Genomic DNA, 26,038 nt, shown 5'->3' with positions numbered 1-26,038 from the left:
CTCTCAGAGTGAAAAACACATCAGTCTGAGCACAGAGGCCCCTGAAGAATCCACAAATATGGCACTAAAGAGCACAAGCTTCATCAAGAGGGGAATGGCACAGACAGACCACCAGAGGGCAGCAACACATGCTGCACCAGAGCAGCACAAAGGACTGTTTCCAACATACAGCTACAGAGACAGAATAAAAAACCATCGATGGCAATCAACATGTTAATGTAGAGATTTTACTGTTGTGCTATATAAATAAAACTCAATTGAATTACTGTTAATTAATCTTTAGTTTTTAGGATTAGTTACAGATTAGATTAACAATTAATCATTTTGAAGCTACAAATGAAGCTGACAGCAGGTTAACAATTGCTCTCTCCTTCCTGTCTGACTTTCTGCAAACTTGTTTGTGATCCTTCCTGTTTTTAATACATATTCAGTGCAGGTTTGCTTTGGGTTTTCTTCATTTTTTCAATCAGTTTCTTTACAGATTCCAATTCCAGATTTATTTGCACCAAACAACCCTTTAATGGACTGAAAAAAAATGAAGGCATGAATATAAGTTGTGTCAGCATTAAACATTTGTGGTCGACAGATGAAAAGGAAAACCCAAAAAACCAAGCTCCTACATATAGAACACGTCCTGGTACGAATCTGAACATCACGGCCCCAAAAGTTCACTGACAAAAATAGAAAAATATATGATTAATAGGAAACACTGTTCTGCCATGAGACGCCAACATGAGTGTGTTTGTGCACACCTGCGAGGAAGAGGGCATTGGAGGGGCAGGACAGTGAGCAGACCTCAGCTCCTCCGCTCTTGATGCAGGTTAGCTGGGCTCGAGGTGCTGGCTTCCCATTGGGCAGACATTTCACTCCCTCTGAGGAGTACAGAGTCATATCACTTCTGTTGTGTGATCTGTCCACCGTGCCTCGCACATTCACAAATGTACACACAGGTGTGTGTGGGCTGGTGCTTACCGATGCAATCTTTCTTGTTCCAGTGGAGTTTCTGTCCGGGTGGACACACACACTCGTAGCTGCCCTGGGTGTTTATGCAGCCGTACTCACAGCTGCCGTTGTTGATGCTGCACTCATCGATATCTAAGACAAAGACAGGATTACAGCACGTGCGTTGGCATTTCACTTTTCAGCTTTCACGTCTAATGGATTTTATGCACTGCGAAGGAGAGGCGATTTGTACAGGGTGTATCCCACCTCCCACCCTATAATAGCTGGGATAGGCTCCAGGGAAGCGCCCCACCCACACCCCCTCACTCCCAGCACAACTCTTAACTGGATAAACACTTAGGAAAATTGATGGATTGAGTTATGCAACACTCTTAGTGCTCTTTAAGGAAAGGTTGCAGATGAATACGGCTTAAAGGTCATTTTAGACTCTGTCTATTGTTTCAGGTTAATTTAGCAGCAGTTATACATGGACTTCATCCTGGAGTTTCATTCTGTGTTCTTTGGGTTTTTTAAATCTCTCCTTCTTATTATTTATATTTGAGGGTATTATTGGACAGGCCCTGCTGGCGACCTGTCCAGGGTGTACCCGCCTCTCGCCCTATGACAGCTGGGATAGGCTCCAGCGCCCCCCGTGACCCTGAAAAGGATAAGCGGAAGCCAATGGATGGATGGATGGATGGTATTATTGGACATCATGCAGTGGAAATGAAAGGAGAGAGAAATAAGGTAGAGACCAGCCATGTACCAGCACCCTAGGATTAACGGCCCTAGAAGACACTAAACTCCGCCCACAGAGTACAATTTACTTATAAAGTTCTCCTTTCCAAATCACATATCAACCCGAAATCTTGACTAAGTTTTACATTTCTCACAAGTCTTTTCATTGCCTCAAACTGTAGAGAATGTAGCCTCTCTCCCTACTGTACATGCGTAACTGCCTCTTAGGTACATGTGATATCTAAAGCTGCTAAAGGTGAAAACATCTGCCTTCAGAACACCAAAGCGCTTCAGTGTTGTCACTATTTTTTCCTGCTTTCACTTGAATGTTATTAGCTTACTTCTGTGCTTAGATGTTTCCTGTGTCTTTAGTTCTCAGAAGCTTCTTGGATGAGGTGAAACGTCTTCAAGAACCTTTTCTATCCAAGCTCCTTGGACAGATTATATATTGCTACCTTTTCAAAAATTAAATGACCTTTTTTCATTGCTGTGTGATTCAGTTCATGCCCTTTACAGGTGATACCAGCAGAGTACATGCATCATCATGACCTTCAGTATATAAAACACAGCCCTTACACAGCAGGCTGTATTTCCTGTGTGTCTTGATGCCTTTCTAGCACACACACAGCATTGTGTTTTTAGCCTTCTGTCAGGTTAGAGCTATTGTGTCACGCATTAGGGAGCCTCTGCACCCACGGCCCTGCCAGTACTTTACCAGCTGTACTTCCTTTGACGAGCATTAGTACTGGTCAAAGGAAGTACTAAGCACTGCATACTGAGATCACCCCATAGAGCCTGTCATCTTTGACCATCACAACAAGCAAACACATCATACTGAAGAGCTCACTGCACATCTTGGCAAATGGCCCTGTTACAGATTATTAATGCTACTCACTTCTGCTGTCATTGTTTTGATGTTGGGGGATTTCTGTAATTTCCAATGAAATGTGACTTGTCTAACTCACAAATGGACTTCATTCATAGCTCTTGTTCTCTTGTTGCTGTTTGAGGAACTCACAACTTTTTCTTCTTCTCTCAGCTGCTCCCTTTAGGGGTCGCCACAGCAGATCATCCCTAACATATCCTCCTTCACTGCATCCATGCATCTGTGCCTCCCAGCTCTATATTAAACACCCTTTGCCCAATATATCTACACCATCTCAGCCTGGCCTAGTTTTCCCTCTGATATCCTCATTTCCAGTCTTGTCCATTGTGGTCACTCCAGCTCCGTCAACTGTGCCACCTCCAACTCTACCTGCTGTCTCTATGTTTCCTTTTCTTCGCACCTTTACACAAACGAACAGATCCTATCGATTGTCTAAGACTAGATAAAAACTGTGTTAAAAAGTCAGTTTCATCATCTTGTTGTGTTTCATGTATTCTTCTCTTTCTCTGGGAAATAAATCTGAACTGACACTCACCTCCACAGTGAGTCAGACCGTACAGGATGTATCCTTTGTTGCACAAGCACTCAAAGCTGCCAGGGTAGTTGATGCATGTGTGATCACAGGTTCTCTCAAAGGAGCACTCATCAATGTCTGAGAAAGACCGAAAAGACACAACAGGTGAGGAGGAAATGAGTCAAAGTAATACTACAGTGTAATAATACAGAATGTCTTCATTCACTCATTTTCCCATTCATCTGGGCATGCGTTCTTTGAGCCAGCATCCACCCCTCTAGCATACATGGAAGGGTCTTACCAGGTCCATCAGCTGTCGGGCATTGCTCTCTCATCCTCCCCCTTTACATCAGTCTATGTTGGCCTTGTGTTTGTTGTTGTTAGTTTATGTTTAATCAGTTCTTTTTAATTTAAGTCTGTCTCTTGTGTCGACTCCCTTCTAGATAATACTAACTGTTAGTCCCATGATTGGTCACTATAATATGCCTTCATACACACTTCTCATAAAAAATGATGTGCCCTTAAATGACCCTAAATTTGTAGCATGGTGTCCTTTATTTTGGATATTCATTCAAAGGGTAAAGACTAAAAGCATCGTTCTGTCTGCTGCTTTCATACTGACCTAAGCTTATCTAATGAGTTGGTGTTCTGTGTTATTAAATACAGTTTATACAATGTTGACTTTGTACATTATGGTCCGATTAGGGTAAGACAGGGTGTATTAAAGGGTTTGAGTTTGACAAGGTGCTACTATGTAAGTGTGCCTGGTGTCTTTGGGTTCCCGGTCATATCTACCCCTCCCTCTCATCAATATTAGACAATATTCATTTTGTTTCCTGTCACGGGGCTACTAGAACATGAGATTCACAAAGGATAGTGACAAATGTTCAGTCAATTAAGGAGAAGAACGACTGCAATCGTTCAAATCCAAAACAAATTTGTATTCTGATGACAAATATTTCAGGGTATTAAGTATTTCCACTTCAAAAGTTTCACAAAAGTCTGCTGGTGCATCTCTGGACAGGTTCAGTCAAATAGATCTAAGAGAATACAAAGGCTCTCCTGCTGCATAGAAGTAAAGGTCAGTGGAATGAGTAGATTATCAACAATCTGATGGTAAAGACTCATTTCAGGGTGCTCACCAAGTACTGAAGAGGCCATCTCATTAATGTGCACGTTAGAGTAAACAGATTCAAGCGTCCCACACTAAACTAGGACAAGACTTATTCTAATAAAGCTGGAAAAACTTCCCGGGAATGAGGCTGAGGCACATTCACTGTTGCATCAGTGTGAATATGTGTGCACGAGTGCGCATGCCTGCCTGCGTATGTGTTTTTGTGTACTTCTCCTGTGCCAAATATTATTAACCTAGCAGGAATGGAGGGCAGCTTTTTAGGCTCACCTGGTTTATTTCAGGCTGTTCTGTGGGGCTTTAAAGAGGCTAAAAATACAACATGTTATAATGGAGGAAGTTTTTAAGGGCTGGACGTTGGCTCGGTAAATACTCCAGGCAAACGTCCATGTCAGGACGTAGGAATAGCTCGTCTGTTTAGAGTTTAAATAAACCGAGCTGGGAACACAGGAGCTGCATATAGTGATTTAGTATAGAATGAAGCAGCGCTGATGTCTGGAGCGTGATCGTTTTTTCAGTGAGATACACCCTTGGTGATGATGAGGTGTTTTGATAGCTATTTTAGATGTTTATTTAAGTGCTGGCAATATCCCGTCTTTATAAACAGTAAGAATGGAGGGAATCATTCGTGGAAACTAATGATGCAGCCGTGGCAAACAACTAATCTTTCTGCTTAAGTTTCTCAGCTAGGTCTGGAAAATGCTCTACAGTTGGCATGTAGTGCATAACCAGAAGCTATTTTCTCTGGAATTACTCAGAAGCACAGAAGATGTTTACGAATGAAACAGTATATTTCATTTTAAGGTTATGTTGAGGCTGAACATGCTAGACGGGGCAGCTATTCGGAGCCACGAAACAGTGGCATAGGTGTGTCAGAAGTAGAGAGTGGTGCTGTGATGTGGCTGACGGGACTCAACACCACGCTATTAAACACTCCAAAAGCAATGCAGAGTTACTCCAACACTCCACGTACACAGTTTTTCCATCCTGGGAATTTGAGGCTGAGGGCAGAAGTACCTCAAGGTTTAATTGTTAATAAAAAAATCATTTTGTGTCTGCCTGTCTCCTGTCTCACTTGCTGTGACTTGTAACCAGGAATCTGCCTTTGGTCATATAAGCATGAGCACTAAGGAGGCCTGTTGACTAGACGCCCAGCTGACGAAGCAGCTACACTGTTGCAACAAACACATTCGTTACATTCTGAGAAACATTTAGATTTTATGGAAGTATTTGTATTTAACTTTCCACAGGTTCAGATGAGATAACAAAAGGCCAAAAGGTCCAGTAGCATGTTAACTTAGCACAACTATAGGAAGTGGAGGTAGTTCCAGTACACTGTATCTTTGCACTTGACGAGAGGTCAAAGTGACTTTATGATCTGATTCAAACACTTTATATACAGTGCTGCACAATATCATTGCTCTCATTTCAGTTAATGCATAAGCAACAGACTTTTTAGCCTGACATTTATAATAAAACAACAGAAGAAGAAGCATCAGAAGCTACTTTCAGTTGTTGCCTTATTCACAAAGGTTTGATTTTACACCAGATGCCCTTCCAGACTTTTTTCTTCTCACAGGATCAGACTGGTAAACAAATGCATAAGCCACTACTGCTAATATACTAATAGTAACATAATTTATTACAATAATTTTATTTACAAAAAGAACAGGAAATGATATATCCAGAATAATACTATAAATTATTTTGCAGTGATTTTCCTTCCATGCTTCACTGTGTTCACTAATGCCACAGCACTTTGTCACAGCTGGTGATATACAAAAGTCAAACTGTGTCACTAGCAGCTGAGAGCGACTGACCTTGGCATGTCCTTTCATCTGTGAGAAGTTTGTGGCCTTTTTGGCAGCTGCACTCAAAGGACCCCACAGTGTTTCGGCAGAAGTGGTCACAGCCTCCGTTATTCTCCTGGCATTCATCAATGTCTGGGCAGAAGAAATACAATGAAAAGAGAAAGGCAGCAAAACTTTGTGTCAGAACTGAACTTGTGATTTATGAAATGTGACTTGAGTCATAAAATTAGATGTAACATTATCTACACCTACTTTCAGTACCATTGATATTAATTTAGAGTAGTTGTCAAACAGCTAACAGATCATCTGCAGAGGAATGGTTTATTTGAAGAGTTTCAGTCAGGTTTCAGAGCTCAGCACAGCACAGAAACAGCTTTAGTGAAGGTTACAAATGATCTTCTTATGGCCTCTGACAGTGGACTCATCTCTGTGCTTGTCCTGCTAGACCTCAGTGCAGCGTTCGATACTGTCGACCATAATATCCTATTAGAGCGATTAGAACATGCTGTAGGTATTACAGGTACTGCGCTGCAGTGGTTTGTATCATATCTATCTAATAGACTCCAGTTTGTTCATGTAAATGGAGAGTCCTCTTCACCCACTGAGGTTAATTATGGAGTTCCACAGGGTTCAGTGCTAGGACCAATTCTGTTTACATTATACATGCTTCCCTTAGGCAGCATCATTAGAAGACATAGCATACATTTACACTGCTATGCAGATGACACCCAGCTCTATCTGTCCATGAAGCCAGATAACACACACCAATTAGTTAAAGTGCAGGAATGTCTTAAAGACATAAAGACCTGGATGGCCGCTAACTTTCTGCTTCTTAATTCAGATCAAACTGAGGTTATTGTACTCGGCCCTGAAAATCTTAGAAATATGGTGTCTAACCAGATTCTTACTCTGGATGGTATTACCTTGGCCTCCAGTAACGCTGTGAGGAACCTTGGAGTCATTTTTGACCTTTTTTTTTTCTTATCTTATCTTATCTTAATTCAATTTAATTCAATTCAATTTTATTTATATAGCGCCAAATCACAACAAGAGTCGCCTCAAGGCGCTTCATAGATACAGAGAAAAACCCAACAATCATATGACCCCCTATGAGCAAGCACTTTGGCGACAGTGGGAAGGAAAAACTCCCTTTTAACAGGAAGAAACCTCCGGCAGAACCAGGCTCAGGGAGGGGCGGGGCCATCTGCTGCGACCGGTTGGGGTGAGAGAAGGAAGACAGGATAAAGACATGCTGTGGAAGAGAGACAGAGGTTAATAACAGATATGATTCAATGCAGAGAGGTCTATTAATACATAGTGACCTTAATGACCTTGTAGTACCCTATCACCCTATTAGAGCACTTCGCTCTCACACTGCAGGCCTACTTGTTGTTCCTAGAGTATTTAAAAGTAGAATGGGAGGCAGAGCCTTCAGTTTTCAGGCCCCTCTTCTGTGGAACCAGCTTCCAGTTTGGATTCAGGAGACAGACACTATCTCTACTTTCAAGATTAGGCTTCAAACTTTCCTTTTTGCTAAAGCATATAGTTAGGGCTGGACCAGGTGACCCTGAAAGCATATAGTTAGGGCTGGACCAGGTGACCCTGAATCCTCCCTTAGTTATGCTGCAATAGGCTGCTGGGGGATTCCCATGATGCACTGGGTGTTTCTTCTTCACTCACTATGTGTTAACAGACCTCTCTGCATTGAATCATATCTGTTATTAACCTCTGTCTCTCTTCCACAGCATGTCTTTATCCTGTCTTCCTTCTCTCACCCCAACCAATCACAGCAGATGGCCCCGCCCCTCCCTGAGCCTGGTTCTGTTGGAGGTTTTTTCCTGTTAAAAGGGAGTTTTCCCTTCCCACTGTCGCCAAAGTGCTTGCTCATAGGGGGTCATGTGATTGTTGGGTTTTTCTCTGTATGTATTATTGTAGGGTCTACCTTACAACATCAAGCACCTTGAGGCGACTGTTGTTGTGATTTGGTACTGTATAAATAAAATGGAATTGAATTGAATTTTAAATGCATCTTTGGGCACGAAAAGAAGCCTCTGGTAATTCCATGATAATTCTGGTAAATATCATAACCAGTAATAATGTCAGCAACAAACATCCTGAAAGAAGTTTTGGAAAAAGATTAAAACCAATTTATCTCTCATAATGCTGTGAAAAAAAGTGCTTTCATCAAAAACATCTGATATTTATATTTTATATTTTCTGCATTTTTCAATCAGAAACGCCCTGCTGTAACTCTCCCTGAATGCCTTTTTCTCAAGCAGAACATAACAAAAGGCAGGGGGGCTGATAAAGTGACAGCTTCATTTAAACATACACCATGTGGGTACAGTAGCGAGACATAAGCTGGTTGCTCAGGCAGACATTTCACAGCCCATTGTTTTTTTTGTGGTGTCCAATCTTGTCTGCAGAATCACAAAGAAATATTTGAGGACTGGAAACAATCAGCCGGCAGACAGAAAACAGCTGACTGCATCATTGTTATAAAACATAAGAACTGGGGCGTAGTAAATCACGAGTGATGAGTAAGAGTATGAAATACAATATATATATCTAATATTTTTTGAAGCAATAATAACAAAACAGCTCACCATGTTACATGAAATAAAAGATCTAGAAAAGGAAAAGAAAGAACTTGGTGGAACATCTCATAACTAAACAATTAGTTAAGAATAAGAATTATATTTGTCAGCAGAAAACTGCAGTTTCTCGATTTTATCATTTTATTCTTCTTCTTTTGGCTGCTCCATTTAAGGGTGGTCACCACCTGTCTCCACCTCATCCCATCCTTTGCATATTCTTCTGTCACACTTTTGCATGTCCACCCATGAACCTTCTCTTCAAGAAATCTGAGAAATCTGTGGAAATAGTAAACAGGACAAGACTTTGGTCCTCCAGATTGCAGTGCACGTATTATCTTGTCCATGTATCTGATTTAGAAACTGTATAAAATACTGTAATGTTGAGAGTAATTCTAAGGCTTAAATGGATCCAGTTTATAATTTCAGAGGTCTAATGTGCAGCCATCAGCTTAAAAACACTTTACGCATTTATTTTTTTCATATATTCATATATTTATGAAAAAATAAATGTATATAAGAGCATATATCTTAGCTGTTCCTGAGACCACGCTCTACTGGACAGAGATCTCAGACGTTGTTCCCGGGATCTGCTGGAGCCACTCGGCTAGCGTGGGGGTCACTGCACCGATTGCTCCGATTACCACTGGGACCACCGTCATCTTCACCCTCCACATCGTCTCGAGTTCTTTACTGAGCCCTTCGTACTTTTCCAGCTTCTCGTGTTCCTTCTTCCTGATGTTGCTGTCATTCGGAACCGCTACATCGATCACTACGGCCGTCTTCTTCTGTTTGTCTACCACCACTATTGTCCGGTTGGTTAGCCACCACCATTTTGTCCGTCTGTATCTGGAAGTCCCACAGGATCTTAGCTCGGTCATTCTCCACCACCCTTGGGGGCATCTCCCATTTTGACCTCGGGGCTTCCAGGTTATACTCGGCACAGATGTTCCTGTACACTATGCCGGCCACTTGGTTATGGCGTTCCATGTATGCCTTGCCTGCTAGCATCTTGCACCCTGCTGTTATGTGCTGGATTGTCTCTGGAGCATCTTTACACAGCCTGCACCCGGCCACCTTCCCCAGACCTAGCATACAGTCTCAGGATGCTGGACTTGGGGTGAAACCCTCCATGCATGGTCAGGAGCCTCCTCACCTTGATGTCAATGGCCTTAATCTCTTCCTTTGGTCAGCCCATTATCACGGGCAGGGCGTAGGTCTTGATAGCCCAGATCTTGTTCTCACCGTTCAGTTGACCCCTCAGGACCCTCCTGTCCATCTGCAGGTGCTTGGTGGTTGCAGCTTTCCTAGCGCTATCTTCATGGTTCCCATTTGCCCTAGGTACCTGTAGCTATCCTCGATGTCTGCAATGTTGCTTTCTGGTAATTCGATCGCCTCAGTTCTGACTGTCTTCCCTCTCTTTGTTACCATCCGACTTTACTCTTCCAATCTGAGTAAAGCAGCAATGACATTCCAATGCTGCATTTTATGGTGGTGTGGATCAGTGAATCGATGTCTTTTTCACTCTTGACATACAGCTTGATGTGTGCTACTTAGCTACACCCAATAAAACCAGTCAAGCAACTGGGAGACAGACTCAGTGATTGAGAAATAAGCCTAGTAAAGAAACATTGATGACCGTAACTAAAACAGATGTTTGTCTATTTACATTGCTCAAAAAATGAAGGGAAAATTTATAGTCACGGTATAACAGAGAGTCAGTTCGACTTCAAGAGTATCAGTCTGTTCAATTTGGAAGCATAAACCACAGTGAATCAATTTCAGGTACTTTGGCACAAACATCAATAGGACAAAATGACAATAGGTGCACTGGTGAAGCAACAGCAAGACCACTCCCCAAAAGAGAATAAATTTGCAGGTGGTGAACGCACACCATTGCTCTCTCTTATAATCTGTCCTGATGGACTTTTCTCTAGTTTTGCTTTTTGCTAGTGCTGGTAGGATGAGACCGTACCTACAGCCCATTCAGGCTGCACAAGTAGCACAGCTCCTCCAGGATGGCACATCCACACAAAGTTTGCACCAGATGCCCGACTTGTCCAGGGTCCCGCCTCTCAACCTGAGACAGCTGGGATAGGGTCCAGCCCACTCATGACCCTGAACTGGACAAGCAGAAGGATGGATGGATGCCAGATCACATAATCTCAATACCTAATTTATCCTTTAACAGTTTTACCTCAAAGTGTATATTTACTCCCCTCACCTCAGTTTCTAAGCGTATATTTAGTCTTACTCTTCCTACATATATTGTTGTTTTTTTGCACTGAATGGAACTGGAGCCTCGTCGTCTCGTCTCTCTACTGTACTGTATGTAGCAGAGATGACAATAAAGTTTATCTGCTCATTGCAAATGACACATGAATGAATGTTAAGTTATGGTTGTTATGGTTAAAAACCTTAGTTAAGGTTAAGAAAAGACTGAAATGAAGCATAAGATACAGTCCATTTCTACATTTGAAAAATACTACATTAGGCTTAATTGTAAAAAATTGTAGCATAAATGTTCAGATTCTAAGAATTCTTCAGTAATCCAAGTTTTAATTATAAATATGAATTTAAAGTATCAAATGTAAAGTAAAGAAAAGTTTGGGAAGCAAAGGAAACTGAGTGCCAGGACTTCAGAGAAGCATCATTAAAATCATATTTGGGCCTTCTTGCTGCCAAGGATGGTGAGATGAGAGCAGTTTTCCCTGTTGTCCTCTTCAGTCTGTTTTCTACTACGGCACATTTGCAGCTTTTGTTACAATGTTTTATACACCGGTAATCCAGGACAATTCTAAAACTGAAGCAGTTTGGATTTAGGACCTTAACAATCATTATACAATGCTTCGTCAGCCAGTGTTATGTAAACACTATTTGTGATGATTCAGCACTCAAACAAACAGTTATGTGGTCCTGCTAGAAACTGTGTGCCAGTGAAATAAAATCTGGATACCTGAGCTCTAGCCCAGGTGTGGTGCAGCAATCCACAGCCACAGATTCAGAACAAATAATGCAAAGGCAACCCTGAGGCACCAGGTTCATTGCCAACCACAAACCTGCTGGTTTCTGGTTTCACCAGCTCCAAACCTCAAATCTTATTTCCTCCCCTCTTCCAACTTAGCGTGGCCTCAGATGAACCCAAACTTCAAAATAGTTCATCTTTTTCTTAGGAATACATTTTAGTACTCTTCTTTTAAATCTCTTTAGAACAAATGCATCCTTTCCAGATAAGGACTAAAGTCTTTCTGTTTACTCACACAGAGAGAACTAAGCCCAAAGGAAAAAAGGTGGATGGGGAATCGAGAAAACAAAAGAGGAGAAAAGAGGACAACGGTCTGGCATATTATACACACTAAGCCTTTTTTGATTGGTGCTCTAAGTGATGAAAACTGTGAGGGATTAACACCTAAGCCCTTAAACCAGGGAATAAGTTGAGGAAGACACTACAGAGAAATAGTGGAGTAGGTGTGTGTGTGTGTGTGTGTGTGTGTGTGTGTGTGTGTGTGTGTGTGTGTGTGTGTGTGTTGAAGTGGGGGGAAGGGTGGGGGGGGGGGGGGTGAGAGGACAGGAAAGTATGTGATGACAGAGAAAGAAGGCGAGGGACGAGGAAGAAGGTTCCCACCAACTACGTTTGCTTTTTTGTCTCCAATTTGACGTCTTGGTTGTATGGATAGTTATTTTTTTAGATGACATTTCAAACAGGAAGGTTTTATTTTTCTAGACCATCAACTACCACGGACAGATTTGTGTCTTTTTTATTGTTTGCATATCCAGATAGCTAATCAGTTTAACGTTAGTTTCATAAAATGGTTAAAACACTGACTAACATTACTTTTTAATACACCAATAAATGAGAAAAGACTCTGAGGACCAGACTGGTGTATTTGGTACATCCAGAAGTTCAAACTACTCAGTAATGTTATGGTTTTAGGTTTTATTTAGTTTTCACTTTTTGTGTTTTTAGTGTCTGCTCTTTCCCACCATCTTCTGTCTCCAGTTGTGCTGAGATCCAGAAGTGGACAATGGATTGCTGCTGCCAGAGTTGTGGTATTTGCCAGTTCTGCAATGACTAGCCGGTCAGTCAGCCGATCCGTCGCCTCCTTTATGCTCCAGCAGTCAGCCAGTACTCTCAGAGGGCAAGTCTGTGTATTTTGAGGGTTTGAATCACACCTACAGTATTTTGCTCTTGATCTCTTATTACATATAATCTTGTTATGTTCACTCCAATGTAATGAGACCCATCTGAATTTGTGCATTTATGTTGAATGCTGCCTTCTGTAATACTAACACAATGCAGAGCAGCTACCCAAGTTTTCCTACCACTGAGATCAATTCTCACAGTGTAAGACTTTGGATACTCGTCTGAAAAACAAGGCAACATATCAGAGATGCTTGAATCTCTTGTAATACTGTGCACCTTAAAGCAGATTACATGCAAGCTGTAGAGTAAATAATTTTGCATTCATTCAGTTGATCTTTGGCTTTGGAAAATGGTTTTTACTCTATAAAAAAAACCTTTCCATAAAGCTAGGAAATCCTATTCCCTCATATTTGTCTCTGAAAACAGAGCCAGTGTTCTGATAAGCCAAGTATTAATTCAACCAGCATTGGCTTTATGAATTTATTCCCTGATACACTTGAGCAGAGTAACTCTAATCATAGTATACACAACTGCTGATGTTTACCCACAATAACATCTTTCTCTGTAGCATCAGTGCACCGTGTAGACCTTATTCTTCACAGCAATACTTAAAGAAGTTTCACTTAATAACAAAATATGATTAATCTGTCTTCAGTCCCACAGACCCAAGCTACCGGGTTTATTATTGAACTGAGAGCTCTGACTTTGATGTTTTGCTTATGTTCCTTAATCTTAATTATGCAAATTCTCCATCTTTAATCTCCCAGCCCATTGTTCCTTCAGTGGGCTGGTTTCAGTCATTAGGCAAATGTACTGTTTATAAGATTGAAACCTTTGTAAGAAGTCACCTGGAAGAGTGACGAAACGTTTCTCCCACAAAACGCTACGTCCAGATGAACAGAATCAACCTTCTGGAGATTCCCAGTTTAGGTTAACCCTCCTAGTTTGAGTTTTGTTATTGTTTTATAGTTCTCCTGTGTCTAAGTTTGTTTGCCTGCAAATAAAGCCAACGCCTCAAGTTTAATATTCCGTCTTTGAGTCCTGCGTTTGGGTCCAACCACTTCTTGCCACACAGCTTACCGTGACATGGTGAGAGTTAAACCCTTACCTGGCCCACCGGTCTAATTATAGACTGATTTCTAACTTTTTTATTTCAAAAATGAGTTGTCAAGTAGTTAACTGGTCACTTGCAAAGGAATGGTCTCCTTGAAGAACAAGAAACAGCACTAGTGAAGGTCATGAACGATCTTATGGCCTCTGACAGTTGGCTCACCTCTGTGCTTGTCCTGCTCAGTGCAGCGTTCATCACCACTGACCACAATGTTGTAATACAACGTTTAGAACAATGTTATTATTAAATTAACTGTCATGCAGTCGCCTAAAACATATCTTTGTGATAAATTCCGGTTTGTGGAGTTAAACGGGGATCCTTCCTCATAGAGTTGCAAATGGGTCCAATCAGGTTACAATGTACTTTATACATCCTTCTTTTAGGCTTAACTGGCCTTAGCCTCCCATGACACAGTGAGGTTATTCTTAATCTGAATATGTCCTTCAGCATGCACATTCAACAGATATGTATCACTCCCCTCATTCATTTGAGGAGCATCACTGTCGTCAGAACATGCAGTCTCAGAGTGAAATGCAGGCCCATACATTTATCAATTCTAGCTGGACTACTGTAGCTCATTATTATCAGGTCACTCTATAAGCTCTCTGAAAGCCTTACAGTTTATCCAGAGTGCTGCATGTACTGTTAGCTTCTCTCCACTGGCTCTGAGTAAAATTCAGAATTGACTTTAAATGCATCTCCAAACAAACAAAATCTTGAATAATTAGGCCATGTCATATCTTAAAAACTTCACAGTATAGTGTTATCCAAGCAGAGCACTTTGCTCTGAGACTGCAGGCTTACTGATGGCTCCTGGAGTTTTTAAAAATAGAATGAGAAGCAGAGCCTTCAGGTATCAGGCTCTGCTACGAGCTTCCATCCTTTAGTTATGCTGCAATAGGCTGGTGGGAGGGCCCCTGTTTACTCTTCACTCATTTCTTTTCACTCCCTGTATCTATACACCATCATACTTTAATCATTAGCGATGATTAAACTCTGGCTGTCTCTCTCATAGTGTGTCGTTTCTCCTGTCTCTCTCTGATCTCTTCTCTTTCCTCTTACCCCCAACCGGTGACGGTGCAGGGCAGCTGCTCTCTTCTGGTTGTGCTGGAGCTTTGTTCCTCTTAAAAGGGAGTTTTTCCTTCCTACTGTCGCCAAGTGCTTGCTTATAGGGCATCATGTGATTGTTGGGTCTTTACTTTTCGTTGTAAATTGGCTTTTCCCCACATCTTTGTGTCTCAAGTATTTCTTTGTTTTATTGGCTCTTACTGGATCATCTTTGTACAGTGCCTTTTGTTGTAAGTGTTTTGTTGTTGTTTCTTTAGTGGCACTAAATGAGTCTCAAACACACATTACCTGCTTTAAACTTTCACAATCAAAACTTTTCAAACCCCCACTTCCCAAGTAATCTTCCACTGGGAAAAAAAAATGAAAACCCTGCAGCAAAAACGTACGATGGTTCATGGATATCATAAAAATGTTAACACATGTAAGAAGCAGTGTGGCTTACACTTACATGGCTTACTCTTATATATTAAAAATGTAGATCTTTATGGCCTGAGTGAAGAAGTCAGCACAAGAGCACAAACACGCAAAAACCTTCTGGTTTATTTTAGCGTGTCATATTCCTGCCATACATAGTTTTCTGCTTAGACGGGATAATCCACTGCAGTCATGGAGACTGAAGTCTTACATTTCTCTTGAATAATTACTAATAGATCTAAGATTTGCATGGTTGCTGACATCAACCTTCCAGAGTTTGTGATTTTGAGGGACTGTGATGTTGTGATGCTGTGACAGTGAAGAGGAGCACCTGTGGTAACTTACTGTTGTGTTAATTAACAGCACCATTACATGTAAGAAGTAGCATGCATTTAATGCAGTGTGTAGCTTTAACCAGTCAGAGCCAGTTGCTACCAGCATCAGTAAGAGGTGGTGAGAGCACAGGAGTACGCGCACACGTTCTCTCAGTGTGGCGTGATAGGAGCCCCATAAAACAGTAAGTCATCCACTGTGTTTTTCCAGCAGGGCAGACTCAGCCTCTTTGGCCCGATCATCTCAGTCTCTATCCTGAGGGAGTTTCTGCTGAATGAACTCTTCATCTAAATATGGAGCTGAGACAGGAATCCAGAATGAGCTGGCTTTGCGCCACAGTAGAAATGTAGTAAACTGTGTCCCGCTGTGCCCTGTTTAAAGGGATTGTCCCTCCATCTGGCTGGGCTAAAACAGATTTCCCCGTGGCTGATGGGAAGAAAATAAGGCTCAGGGATCTTTCTTTTTTGTGGAGTGTAGGACAGGTAAGGGCATCCAGACACATGCAACAGCCTGTCGAACACTCCAGACTGTGATGTCATACTTACAGATAAGTACAAGGAGGCTGCTGATTGCTCCTTTTTGCTTTCTGCTCTTCACTGTCAGAAATTCAACTTGGATTTCATTTTTGTGTGTCATCTGATCCTACTTTCTTTTTTACACATTGTATTTTCTGTATCTTCCTCTTTCGTGTCTAACGTGAGGCTCTGATTCTCCCTGAGGATTTTAAATCAATCAGCTGCTTTCCTGTTCCTCTGTGGCTGACCGCAGAACGCATGGCTATCTTTCCCTTCAGGTACCAGCCCAGGCACACTTGGCCTCAGGACTTTGAGACTTTAGGAAGTCAAGAGCTTTTTTGGGTTCATTTTCTGCATCTAGTAAGTTCAGTAATCGTTTAAAAAGAATTTACCTAAATTCTCTCAGGTATACTGGCCTATATACCAACTAAGGAACACACACATACACACACCATCACTCCCCTTCTGCCCACATTGTCTCCTCTAATGCCTCTAATGTAACAAAGGTAGCTACCACCATCTACCCAACACAGAAAGCTTCCTAATTATTCTGGCAGCTGCAAGCACTAGCACACACAACCCACACTTAATGACCCCACCAGGGACCACTGAACCTTATAATGGGGTATGTAATTACCCTGAATGGAGCTTAAATAAGCTTTGAGGTTAAATAAATACATTAAGTTTTAGCACATCTTGAAATGATCACATCTACAGAGAAGAGACAGGACAGTTAAAGACAAGTGAGGTTGTGTGATATGTGTGGCATGTCAGAGTTGGTCTTTCTACACGGAACCACTGCTGCAAATCCATCCATCCATCCATCCATCCATCCATCCAGGAGGAATCCAGGAGTCAGACGCCCAAACCGCCTCAGCTGTTAGGAGGAGGAGCGGCTCCTACTATGACTCCTTCGCAAATGGCGGAACTCTTCATCCTCTCTCTAAGGAAATGCATAAAATATCACCTGAGGAACCCAGTCATTTTATATAATCATAAAAAGAGTGCAATCCTCTACCAAGACCAATGCATTATTTCACAACTTTAAAGTTGCCTGCATCACAGTTCAGTGGGTTCATGCACCTCTCCACCAAGCTTAGCCTTTTAATTTTGCATTCAGACGATTTTGCCTTTAGCCATCATGATGAATTTACAAGGGGCCAAAGGGTGAGTGAGTTAAACAGGACAATAAAACCCAACAGCATTTGGTGGGACTTTATCCTTGGAAACTGTCTAATGGGATAACGTCAATAAATAAGATCACTGAACACAAGGACATTGATGTGAGTTAGAAAGGTTTTCACAGCTAGCAAGCAGGTGGGTAATGCTGTCTTTAAAAGGAACATTTGAGAGTAGAAGGTGCTTTCAAAAATACTTGTCAGTTTACTGGAGGAATTATTTGTCTCTTGTAACACCTAAAACAAGACTAGCTGCAGCCAGCAGTTCCTCACAGGAAGCTGACTCATCAGAAACAAGAGTGATTTGGCTACAAGCGCAAAGGATGAAGCCTAGCAAAAGTGCTGTTGAGAAACTCAGGGGAATCATAAACCAGAGTATTTGCATTGGGCAACCTCAGGATGGTGCTAGAGGTCAAATCACAGGACCCCCAAGGTACGTGACATTCATCATCAAGGAAGTGTTTACTGACAGTACAGTCGACACTAAACGACATAATTTGTAGCTGGGCTATGCAGTGCTATCACAGCTAACAACAGAGCACTTCTGCTTGTGTTTGCATGAGAAAACAATAGAAGAACACCTTTATGGATAATGAGCACATTGATAGCATCGTGCAGGTCGTGGGTTTGTTAATGCGGGTGAACTAACTGCAAAACAAGCTGGACTGAGCTGAGACTCTCTGACAGGGTTAGTTTGAAGTAAAAGGTATTCACTGACACATGACAAATGTGTACACACATGCAATGATGTGTCCTGCCTTTGTAAAGGGAGTGGTTGAACATTTCAACCCCACTACCACCACCACACACACAAACACACACAGATACACCCACAGGCTGTCTCTCGGGATCAATGTCTGACATTTACTCTAGACGATCAATAACTTACTCCAGCCTCCAATCAATAGTTCCAACCTTTACCACGTCTCTCTGAACACCACGTAGGTCTACCAGACGATTCAAACCGATTGTGTATGAATGTTTATGTTCAACAGCCAAATTTAGTACTTTTTAGACCTTTTGTAAAGTCACTTTAAGGATTTGGATTTAAGAGAAATTTATCAACTACAATAAAGTAAAGAAAAAGCTGGCGAGAGCAGTCCACTTCCAGCTGAACCTAGGTAATGAATTTTCTGAGAGTGTGATGCCACTCTGGACTAAACACAAAATCAAACATTACAGAGACAATGAACGGCTTGTTTAGGGATAGAAAATGTGTCAAAATGTTTATTGCAATGCTGAATTTGGAGTGTTTCTCAGTAGAAATTAAAAGTGTGCATTAACACGGAAGAAATGAATTTAACAGCGTGTAGCAGCAGAGGAGAATCTCGCAGAAAAACGGTGGTTCTGGAAACAGTCATAAAAGTTTAGAGCAGAGCATCGTTTCGACTTTCAAACACAGAGAGGGAGAAGTTTACCTGACATGACACTCACTAAGTCACTCCTGCAAAATCTGTCTGCACTGCTAAAGAAAATATTCTGGAACCTTTTAACAAAAAGAGAAAAAAATCACAAATGGGAAGACTTGCTGACATCCACCTGAGCCAAAGGAAACAGGCCTCCCGACCCCTTCTCTTTCTCTCTGTGAGCCTCAGGCTGGGTTTGAGGAGCCCAGTGTTTGGAATGAGAAACCTGACTCCAGTGGAGACCCTGATGATGCTGCAGAGCCTGATTAAGACCTAGCAACTGGCCCAAGTGATCAGTGCTGTGGACTATACTAGCCAACTGGAGGAATGATGGACTCTAACTCCTCAACTCTGACTGTTGCCTCCAGAGGTCAATGGTAGGGTCTCCAGTATGATTGCCTGTCCATTTCGTTGAAGCAGACTGACCAGGAATACAGCTCTGGTCACTTAAGCCAATATAAGATTTGTTGCAGGAATGTGCACACAGACCTCCTGAGTATAAGCTGTGTGGTTTTACCAAATATTTGCAGTAAAAAGCAATTAAATGGAATAAATTTGCAGAAACATGAACCTCCACAAATAATTATGCACGGGGGAAAGGAGATCTAGTTTTCTTGAAGAGCGTAGGTGTTCTTTGCGGGGTGCTGGTGGTGACGGGGACAGACATCATGCCGGGAGGCAGCGTGTATTTGTTCAGGTATTAAATGATCCTAGTGTTCGATCCTAGTGCTGTTTAATAACAAACACTCCACGAGGGCATGTGGGCCAGGGCTCCAAACTCTCACAACAGTGAAAGAGTCAGTGATCCAGCCCGCTTCAGCTGGAACAGAGACGGCCGGCTGCGATTGAGTCAGTGTGTCTCAGGCTTGATCTCACTGACCTGCGACTTCTCCCGAGGTCAAAAGTGACATACGAGTTACTAAATTATGTTTCTATATAAACTGTCGGACAAATGTGTCATATTGAAAGACTGAATGAGTCGCATCCAGACTGTGGCTCAGGAGGCAGATGCTGTTAGTAACTGAGGTTGTGATGGTGATTTTGGTCAAACGTAGTCACTAGTTAACTTTTCTCTATTGCACCTGCCCGCCGTGTTTTCTTGACCGGGAGCATCTATAAAGAATGTAAACAAGATTAAAAATGCTGTCACAGCAAGTTCACGCCACACTACCAGATCACTTTTGTACCAAAATATAAAAAAGGTGTCACATGTGCAACTGGTGTTGTTACAAGAGTGTCACAGCTTCATCCTCACATCACAAGTGTGAAGCTCTGTGCAGGTGTCTGCATACCAGCCAGTTATTATGACCGTGTGAACTGGTCCTCGAGACACTACACCACAATGCACCAACTACACATGTGTCCTTCAGGGGCTGAGTGAACTCCAGAGACAGCTAACAGGAATGTACAATCACCTGCAGGTGTTGGGACCCTGACTCATGTTCAGTGCTTGACTTTTACAGAACGTTCATAGCACATGTAGCATAATTAAACTTCCTAGTGCAACTATGAAGCAGAAAATTGAAACATAACCATCATTAATCACTGCAGTTATAGTAGACTGAAAGCAGGGTATGTGTTAACTGACAAGTTGTGTCTTTATGCTTGTGTTTTTCAGTCACTAGTTCTGCTTCAAAACACAAAGATCAGCAGAAAGACAAACTCACAGTAAGGGACGTGCACAATTGTTCATCTAGATGATTCCCCTTCTGTAAAGGTCTATTAATTTCCCCATGAATGGCTGTGATCATGTCCTTGTCTCGGTTTGATGTGAATGTATGTTTGTCTGTTTGTTTTCACTTCTCTTTAAGTAGAGAAGGAATGCAGGCCAGTGGGAACGTGTCTTCGGTGCCACTGTAGTGGGATTTGTACGCCGACCACACAGAAACACAGATAACCGCACGCAGAGGTCCAACAGCATACATGCAACCGAAATCTGCGTTAATTAACCTGCAAAAACAGAAGCGCGCACACATGTGCTACAGTAACATATAACCACCAGTGTGCACCATCTAATCAAACATCTGGAAACTGTTAAAAACAACCTCTCCCTCTGTCTTTCTCTCTGACCCAGTTGTCGGCACGAGAGCCTGCGATGAAATGGCTCCTCTGGTTGGCGTGTCTGTCATCGTGAGAGGCTGAACCGCCTTGTCTTTCAGCACAGATGAAAGAGCGTTTATCAGACTTGTGGGTTTTAAACATGCCCTACATATTTATATTGAAGTGATTATGATAGACAGGCACGACAGGGCACATCCCCTTGGCTTTAGATTTAAGTTGGATGCAAACAGGCCGAAGGAGAGCTGTCTGTCTCGATCAAGCAATTTAGAGGCACATTAGACGGGAGACCACCTCATAGCACGGCGTTTATCTTGCCACTAACTACTATGTTCTGAAAACTGCTAAATGCAAGCAATTATACCCTATGCACTACAATACACTGCTAACACGACTGTGATTACACGCGCCACCAGAGTGGAATACACCTACACACACACGACGCACATAAATACGCGTATATGTCCTGAAGCAGGATGTTGCATCTCCAAGGTAACAGGAAGCTGTCACCCCGCTTTAGATTGAATGATGTCGAGAGCCCATATACACAGTAATGATATTAACACAACCTAACGGAAGATGTTAAAATATTCAGTCTTTTACATCCAGGACTGGCTGAAGTGAAGGAAATATTGTTAACTTAAGACACTTAAAAGGGTGTAATTTTGTTGCTAATATACACCAGTAAGTTGAAAATTGGAACTGATAAGGCGTCACACACGGTTCAGAAAATGAATGCACATCCAAAGAGTTTAGACACTAGAGACTGTTTTGCAGCCGGTCGTCAGACAGGAACCATTATCACACATGTGTAAAGTATCATGAGTGGATCTTGAACACTAAACAGTAAACTCTGCATGAGACACGGGGTAAAAGCGTGGACTGTAAGTAAAAGATGGCCACAGCCACCTACTGGTCATTGCGTCTTTCAGCTTTAATGGCGATGCGGTCGCGTTTTTCTTGGGCTGTTGACTTTGATCACTTTTTCACTGTAGCCATTTCAAATGAAGAGGCAAACAGTAAGCCCACATTTAAGGACCTGTGGGTGATGTCACACTGTGGCCATATTTCTCCAATCTTACATGTTTTCTGACCTGATAGACACTGATGTGAGCTGCCTGCTCTGTGTTTCTCAGTTCCCCTCAGCGCTGGATTTATGAAGCCCGGGGGCTGATCCACAACCAAATTATGTGGGCGTGGGACAGCTGGACTGCACTCCTATCCATCTTTCTAACTCAAGGCAAAAAAGCAGAGCGGGGAATCTTTTTTTTTCTCCACTATAAATGCTGGGTTCTGTCAGCATCACAAATCACCCAAAGGGACAGCGTAAGTGTTCGCACAAGATGCTGGGCTCTTAACTTGACATCTGAAGAGACGATCTTCCAGCTGTGATCTTTACATAACTGCCAGCAGATGATGGTGCTGAAAGGGTCGCTGGAATCATTTTCAGTATACATCGTGTGCAATAATTCCCTTTGACTGATTTCTGTCTTTAAAACGAATCAAAAAACAACAACAACAAAAGGATGCAGCACCAGTTGTTTCAGCAGGTACCTCAAAACAAAAGCAGGTCTTACATCTTTACGTGACTTTATCTTCAAGTATTTATGGCTGAGCAAAGAAGGAGCATTGGTTCTACTTTGACCCCCTCCAGCTGTACTATTGTGCAGTTTGTCATAATGAAATAAATCAGTCATGCTATTAAGCTTTTAGTAAGGTATTAGCAAGTAAATATCATTTATATAGCATTACTCCTCCTTAGTAAACCATTTATGAACACAGAGATTATTAGTAGCACTGTTAGCAGTACATGGTTACACCACATACAACAGTGACAGCTGTACATGGTGTAACAGCAGCAGATGGATAAACATATCAGCATAAATGACATACCAAGAACAAGTAATGACATATAAATGGAGAAATAAACATTTGCTTACTACCTCAGCATTATGATAAAATCTAGTGCCACCACACTGGAATCAAGTTGTGACATAATTTAAGTACTGTACTGTAACACAGGGTGGGACCACACAGCTTTACAAACTCAAAGATCAGTGATGCTCCAACAGCATTTAACATGAAACTCAGGTACCCATTAGTAAGGCTAATTAGTTTAAAATTAGTTATGAAATTCATACCCGAGAAATTGTATATTGAAATGATTAAAGTCAACAATTTACAAGCTACATGGTGACAATAACAGATCATGTTTTTTTATTATTAAATTTTTTGTCATCTTATTAATCATAAATTATGGATTTCATCCTTTTTACTGGTTGATTTGTTGATTTTAATTTTTACATTGTTCTCTTTTTAATGATTTCACTTACACCACATGTTTGCTTTTTGATCATTTATTCCATTCATTTTCTTGTTTTTTGACTTAGTTGACCTAGTTTTATATAAGCTCTTGTGTCATAACAATAACATGTTAAATCAATGCATCCAGTCAAAGCTGGCTAACATTATTAATTAATCATTTGAAATTACGCTGACTCGTCTTGCCTTGTGGTTGAGTGCTCTTGCAGGTAAATGGATGTATTTACTGTATTTGCAGCTGGATGGTGCTGTCTGTGTGAGCGTGTGCACATCAAGGTCGAAGAAGAGAGTGTGTGTGTGTGTGTCAGAGAGAGAGAGCGAGAAAGGCCAGCGTGGGCCTCACTGTTCAAACATCTCAAAGTTTGCCGACACGTCGTCTGCCTTGCAGGCCTGAGACAGCTCTGGCTCCAGAATTTCACACACCTACATGCCACATTCTCAGACTGCCCCACAGTCATTTTGCAGACACACTTTATCTGGAAGACATGCACGCACACAGTATTTTAAATTATAGGACCACACTTCCATAAGACCAGCTGTCCAGATTCTGGACATCTTGCCTTGTGCAAAATGACCAATTCCTTGATTCTACGTCGACATCTATCTCACGTCCATCACCTGTGGGCTGTTCACTGTAAATGCCACTCTACACATCAGATATCACTCACAGAACGTACCACACTGAAAACCTGTTCACATCTTCTATTACACACCAAAATAAACTTTTATTTTCAGGCAAATCTTTATTGATATGTAGTTGGCATGGATCAGCAAGGTGAAATTACACAAAGAGAAGGTGCTACTGTCAGCCAAAGACCAAAGACTGGGAGACATGTGTTTGGAGGCAGTGAGAAGCAGAAGAGCAGAGGTGAGAGTAAGGACCGTCAAGGGAAGCAAGGATGGTGGATGCAAACTGTTCTACCGTACCATAGGAAGCTAAATGGAGTGGGAGTAATCCTGAAGGAAGAGTATGTGACTGTGACTCTCAACACTCCCACAGAAGCTTAACATTTATTAAAATGGGGCAACTTGGAGTTCAGTAAAAAGAGCGAGGGAACTGATCTTTGAGTAGATGGCCTATTTTACTCCCAGAGGCATCCTTAACTGTTGTGGAGGTGTAGACTTTGTCAGACAGCATAATTAGTTTTGAATCTGGAAATCGAAGGCGTGCTGTGATGAGCATCAGTGCGTATGACTCCAAGTTGGATGTTAGTTAAAAGCGAGAGCTATTCTATAGAAAAGTGGCGCAGAGTGTCTGCAAAGGAGGTTTGCTTTGTTTGGGACAGACTCCAACAGACATGTAGGAGAAGGAAATCGAGCTCATGGATAGGTATGGTGTAAAGGAGAGAAATGCCAACGGTGGTGGAATTTGCAAAAAGGATGGAAATGGCTGTTGAACACTTTAAGAAGAGGAATCGACATAGCATAACATATAAAATTAGAGGAAGGTGCACACAGAGAAGAATGTAACTGGATGGCATTGTGTGGGATGACTTTGAAAATCAAATTGAGGAAGTGAGAGAAGGTAAAGGACTAAAAGCTGAGAAAGAGTGTTGATGGAGAAACACAGGAGTTGCACTGTGTCTCTGTGGGTGCCAAGAGAGGAACTGTGGTCCTGCACGAGGAAGTCAGGAGTGGCAGAGAAGCATGTGAGGGTGGGATGGTAGGAGTGACAGATGGTTTCAGAGTGGGTGTGGGATTACATGAGGGATCAGCTCTGAGTCCCTTTTTGTTTGCAATGGTGACGGACGGGACAAACGAGGTCAGGCAGGAGTCTCTGTGACAAGCTGTGATGTTTGCAGATGACATTGTGATCTATAGTGAAAGTAGGGAACAGGCTACAGTCTGGAGAGAAGGAGGGATGCTTTGGAGAAAAGAGGAAAGTCAACAGAGGCCGACAGAATGTGAGAATCAAGTATAAGAGTGAGGAGTAGTGGCAATGAGTTTGAACACAGAGAATCAACAGCAGTGGACACTGCATAGGACAGGTGGGTGAAGAAGAGAGTGCAGGCAGGGTGGAATAGAGATGAGTATCAGAGATGGTTTGTAACAGAAGGAGATGATTCCATGTGAAGCTGACGTGATATTATATTGTTTGCTTTACTTGCTGCTTTGTTGAAATATTTCGGCGATGTGGGACTAGGTCTGTAACCGCTCAATTTGCAAAGACAAAAAATCTGTTCATGATAATATGAAGTTTAACTGTGATAAACTGCAAAAAATTGCAAACCTATTGCCGAATATGTCCCGGTCCTGGGTCGGTGGCCCAGTGTTTTTGGTTTTGTACTTTTACTTTTGATTTCATTACGAAGTATGACTGTTTGTTTTGGGTTCTGTCCTAGTATTTCAGCTTCCTGGTTTTGGCAGTACTTCCTGAGTTCTTGTTGTTAGGTTTTGTTATTTGGTTTCCCAGTGTTTATCCTCTTCTCTGTGTTCCTTCTGTCTGTCCATGGTGTTATTCTGTCTGCTCATGAGTCTGCGTCTGGTAAGTTCTGTCTCGTCTGGCTCGCTCTGTCTGTCGTGTACTTCCTGTTTTACTTTGTAGGTCTGTGCCTTATGTCTGTGCGTTCAGCTCTGTGCGCTCCCTGTCTCGTCAGTGTAATCAGCGTCAGCCGTGTCTCCCAGCTGTTTCCTCTTAGCTCTGTTCACCTCTTGTATTTAGTATCTGCGTCTTCCCCTGCTCCTTGTCGTGTCGTACCCTCTTTCACTGTGTGTTCTGTTTGCCAGCCTGTCTACCTGTTTAGTTTGTTCCGTATTCCCAGTTTAGTTAGTTTTTCTGTTCAGTCTATCCCAGCAATAAAGCTGAGTTTTCTGAATTACTTCTGCCTCTGTGAGTCCTGCATTTTGGGTCCTCTCTTCCTGCCTGCACACA

The 26,038-nt window shown here is 42.0% G+C and overlaps 1 protein-coding gene across 2 annotated transcripts in view; it reads right to left on the bottom strand.

Moving 5' to 3' along the window:
- scube1 (signal peptide, CUB domain, EGF-like 1) overlaps positions 1 to 26,038 on the bottom strand; it is a 121,606-nt gene that overhangs the window by 9,270 nt on the left and 86,298 nt on the right. For both annotated transcript variants that reach the window (XM_040050526.1, XM_040050527.1), the window contains 4 exons: positions 6,033 to 6,155; positions 3,102 to 3,218; positions 973 to 1,095; positions 753 to 872 (listed from right to left, as the gene is read on the bottom strand). In XM_040050526.1, coding sequence (XP_039906460.1) covers positions 753 to 872; positions 973 to 1,095; positions 3,102 to 3,218; positions 6,033 to 6,155 — 483 coding nt within the window. The remainder of the gene's footprint in view (positions 1 to 752; positions 873 to 972; positions 1,096 to 3,101; positions 3,219 to 6,032; positions 6,156 to 26,038) is intronic.

Source organism: Simochromis diagramma, unplaced genomic scaffold (assembly GCF_900408965.1).
Source record: "Simochromis diagramma unplaced genomic scaffold, fSimDia1.1 OVJJ01000131.1, whole genome shotgun sequence".
NCBI classification, from domain to species: domain Eukaryota; kingdom Metazoa; phylum Chordata; class Actinopteri; order Cichliformes; family Cichlidae; genus Simochromis; species Simochromis diagramma.
Note: the sequence above shows the minus strand (reverse complement) of the source record. Positions and strands in the feature narration are given on the sequence as shown.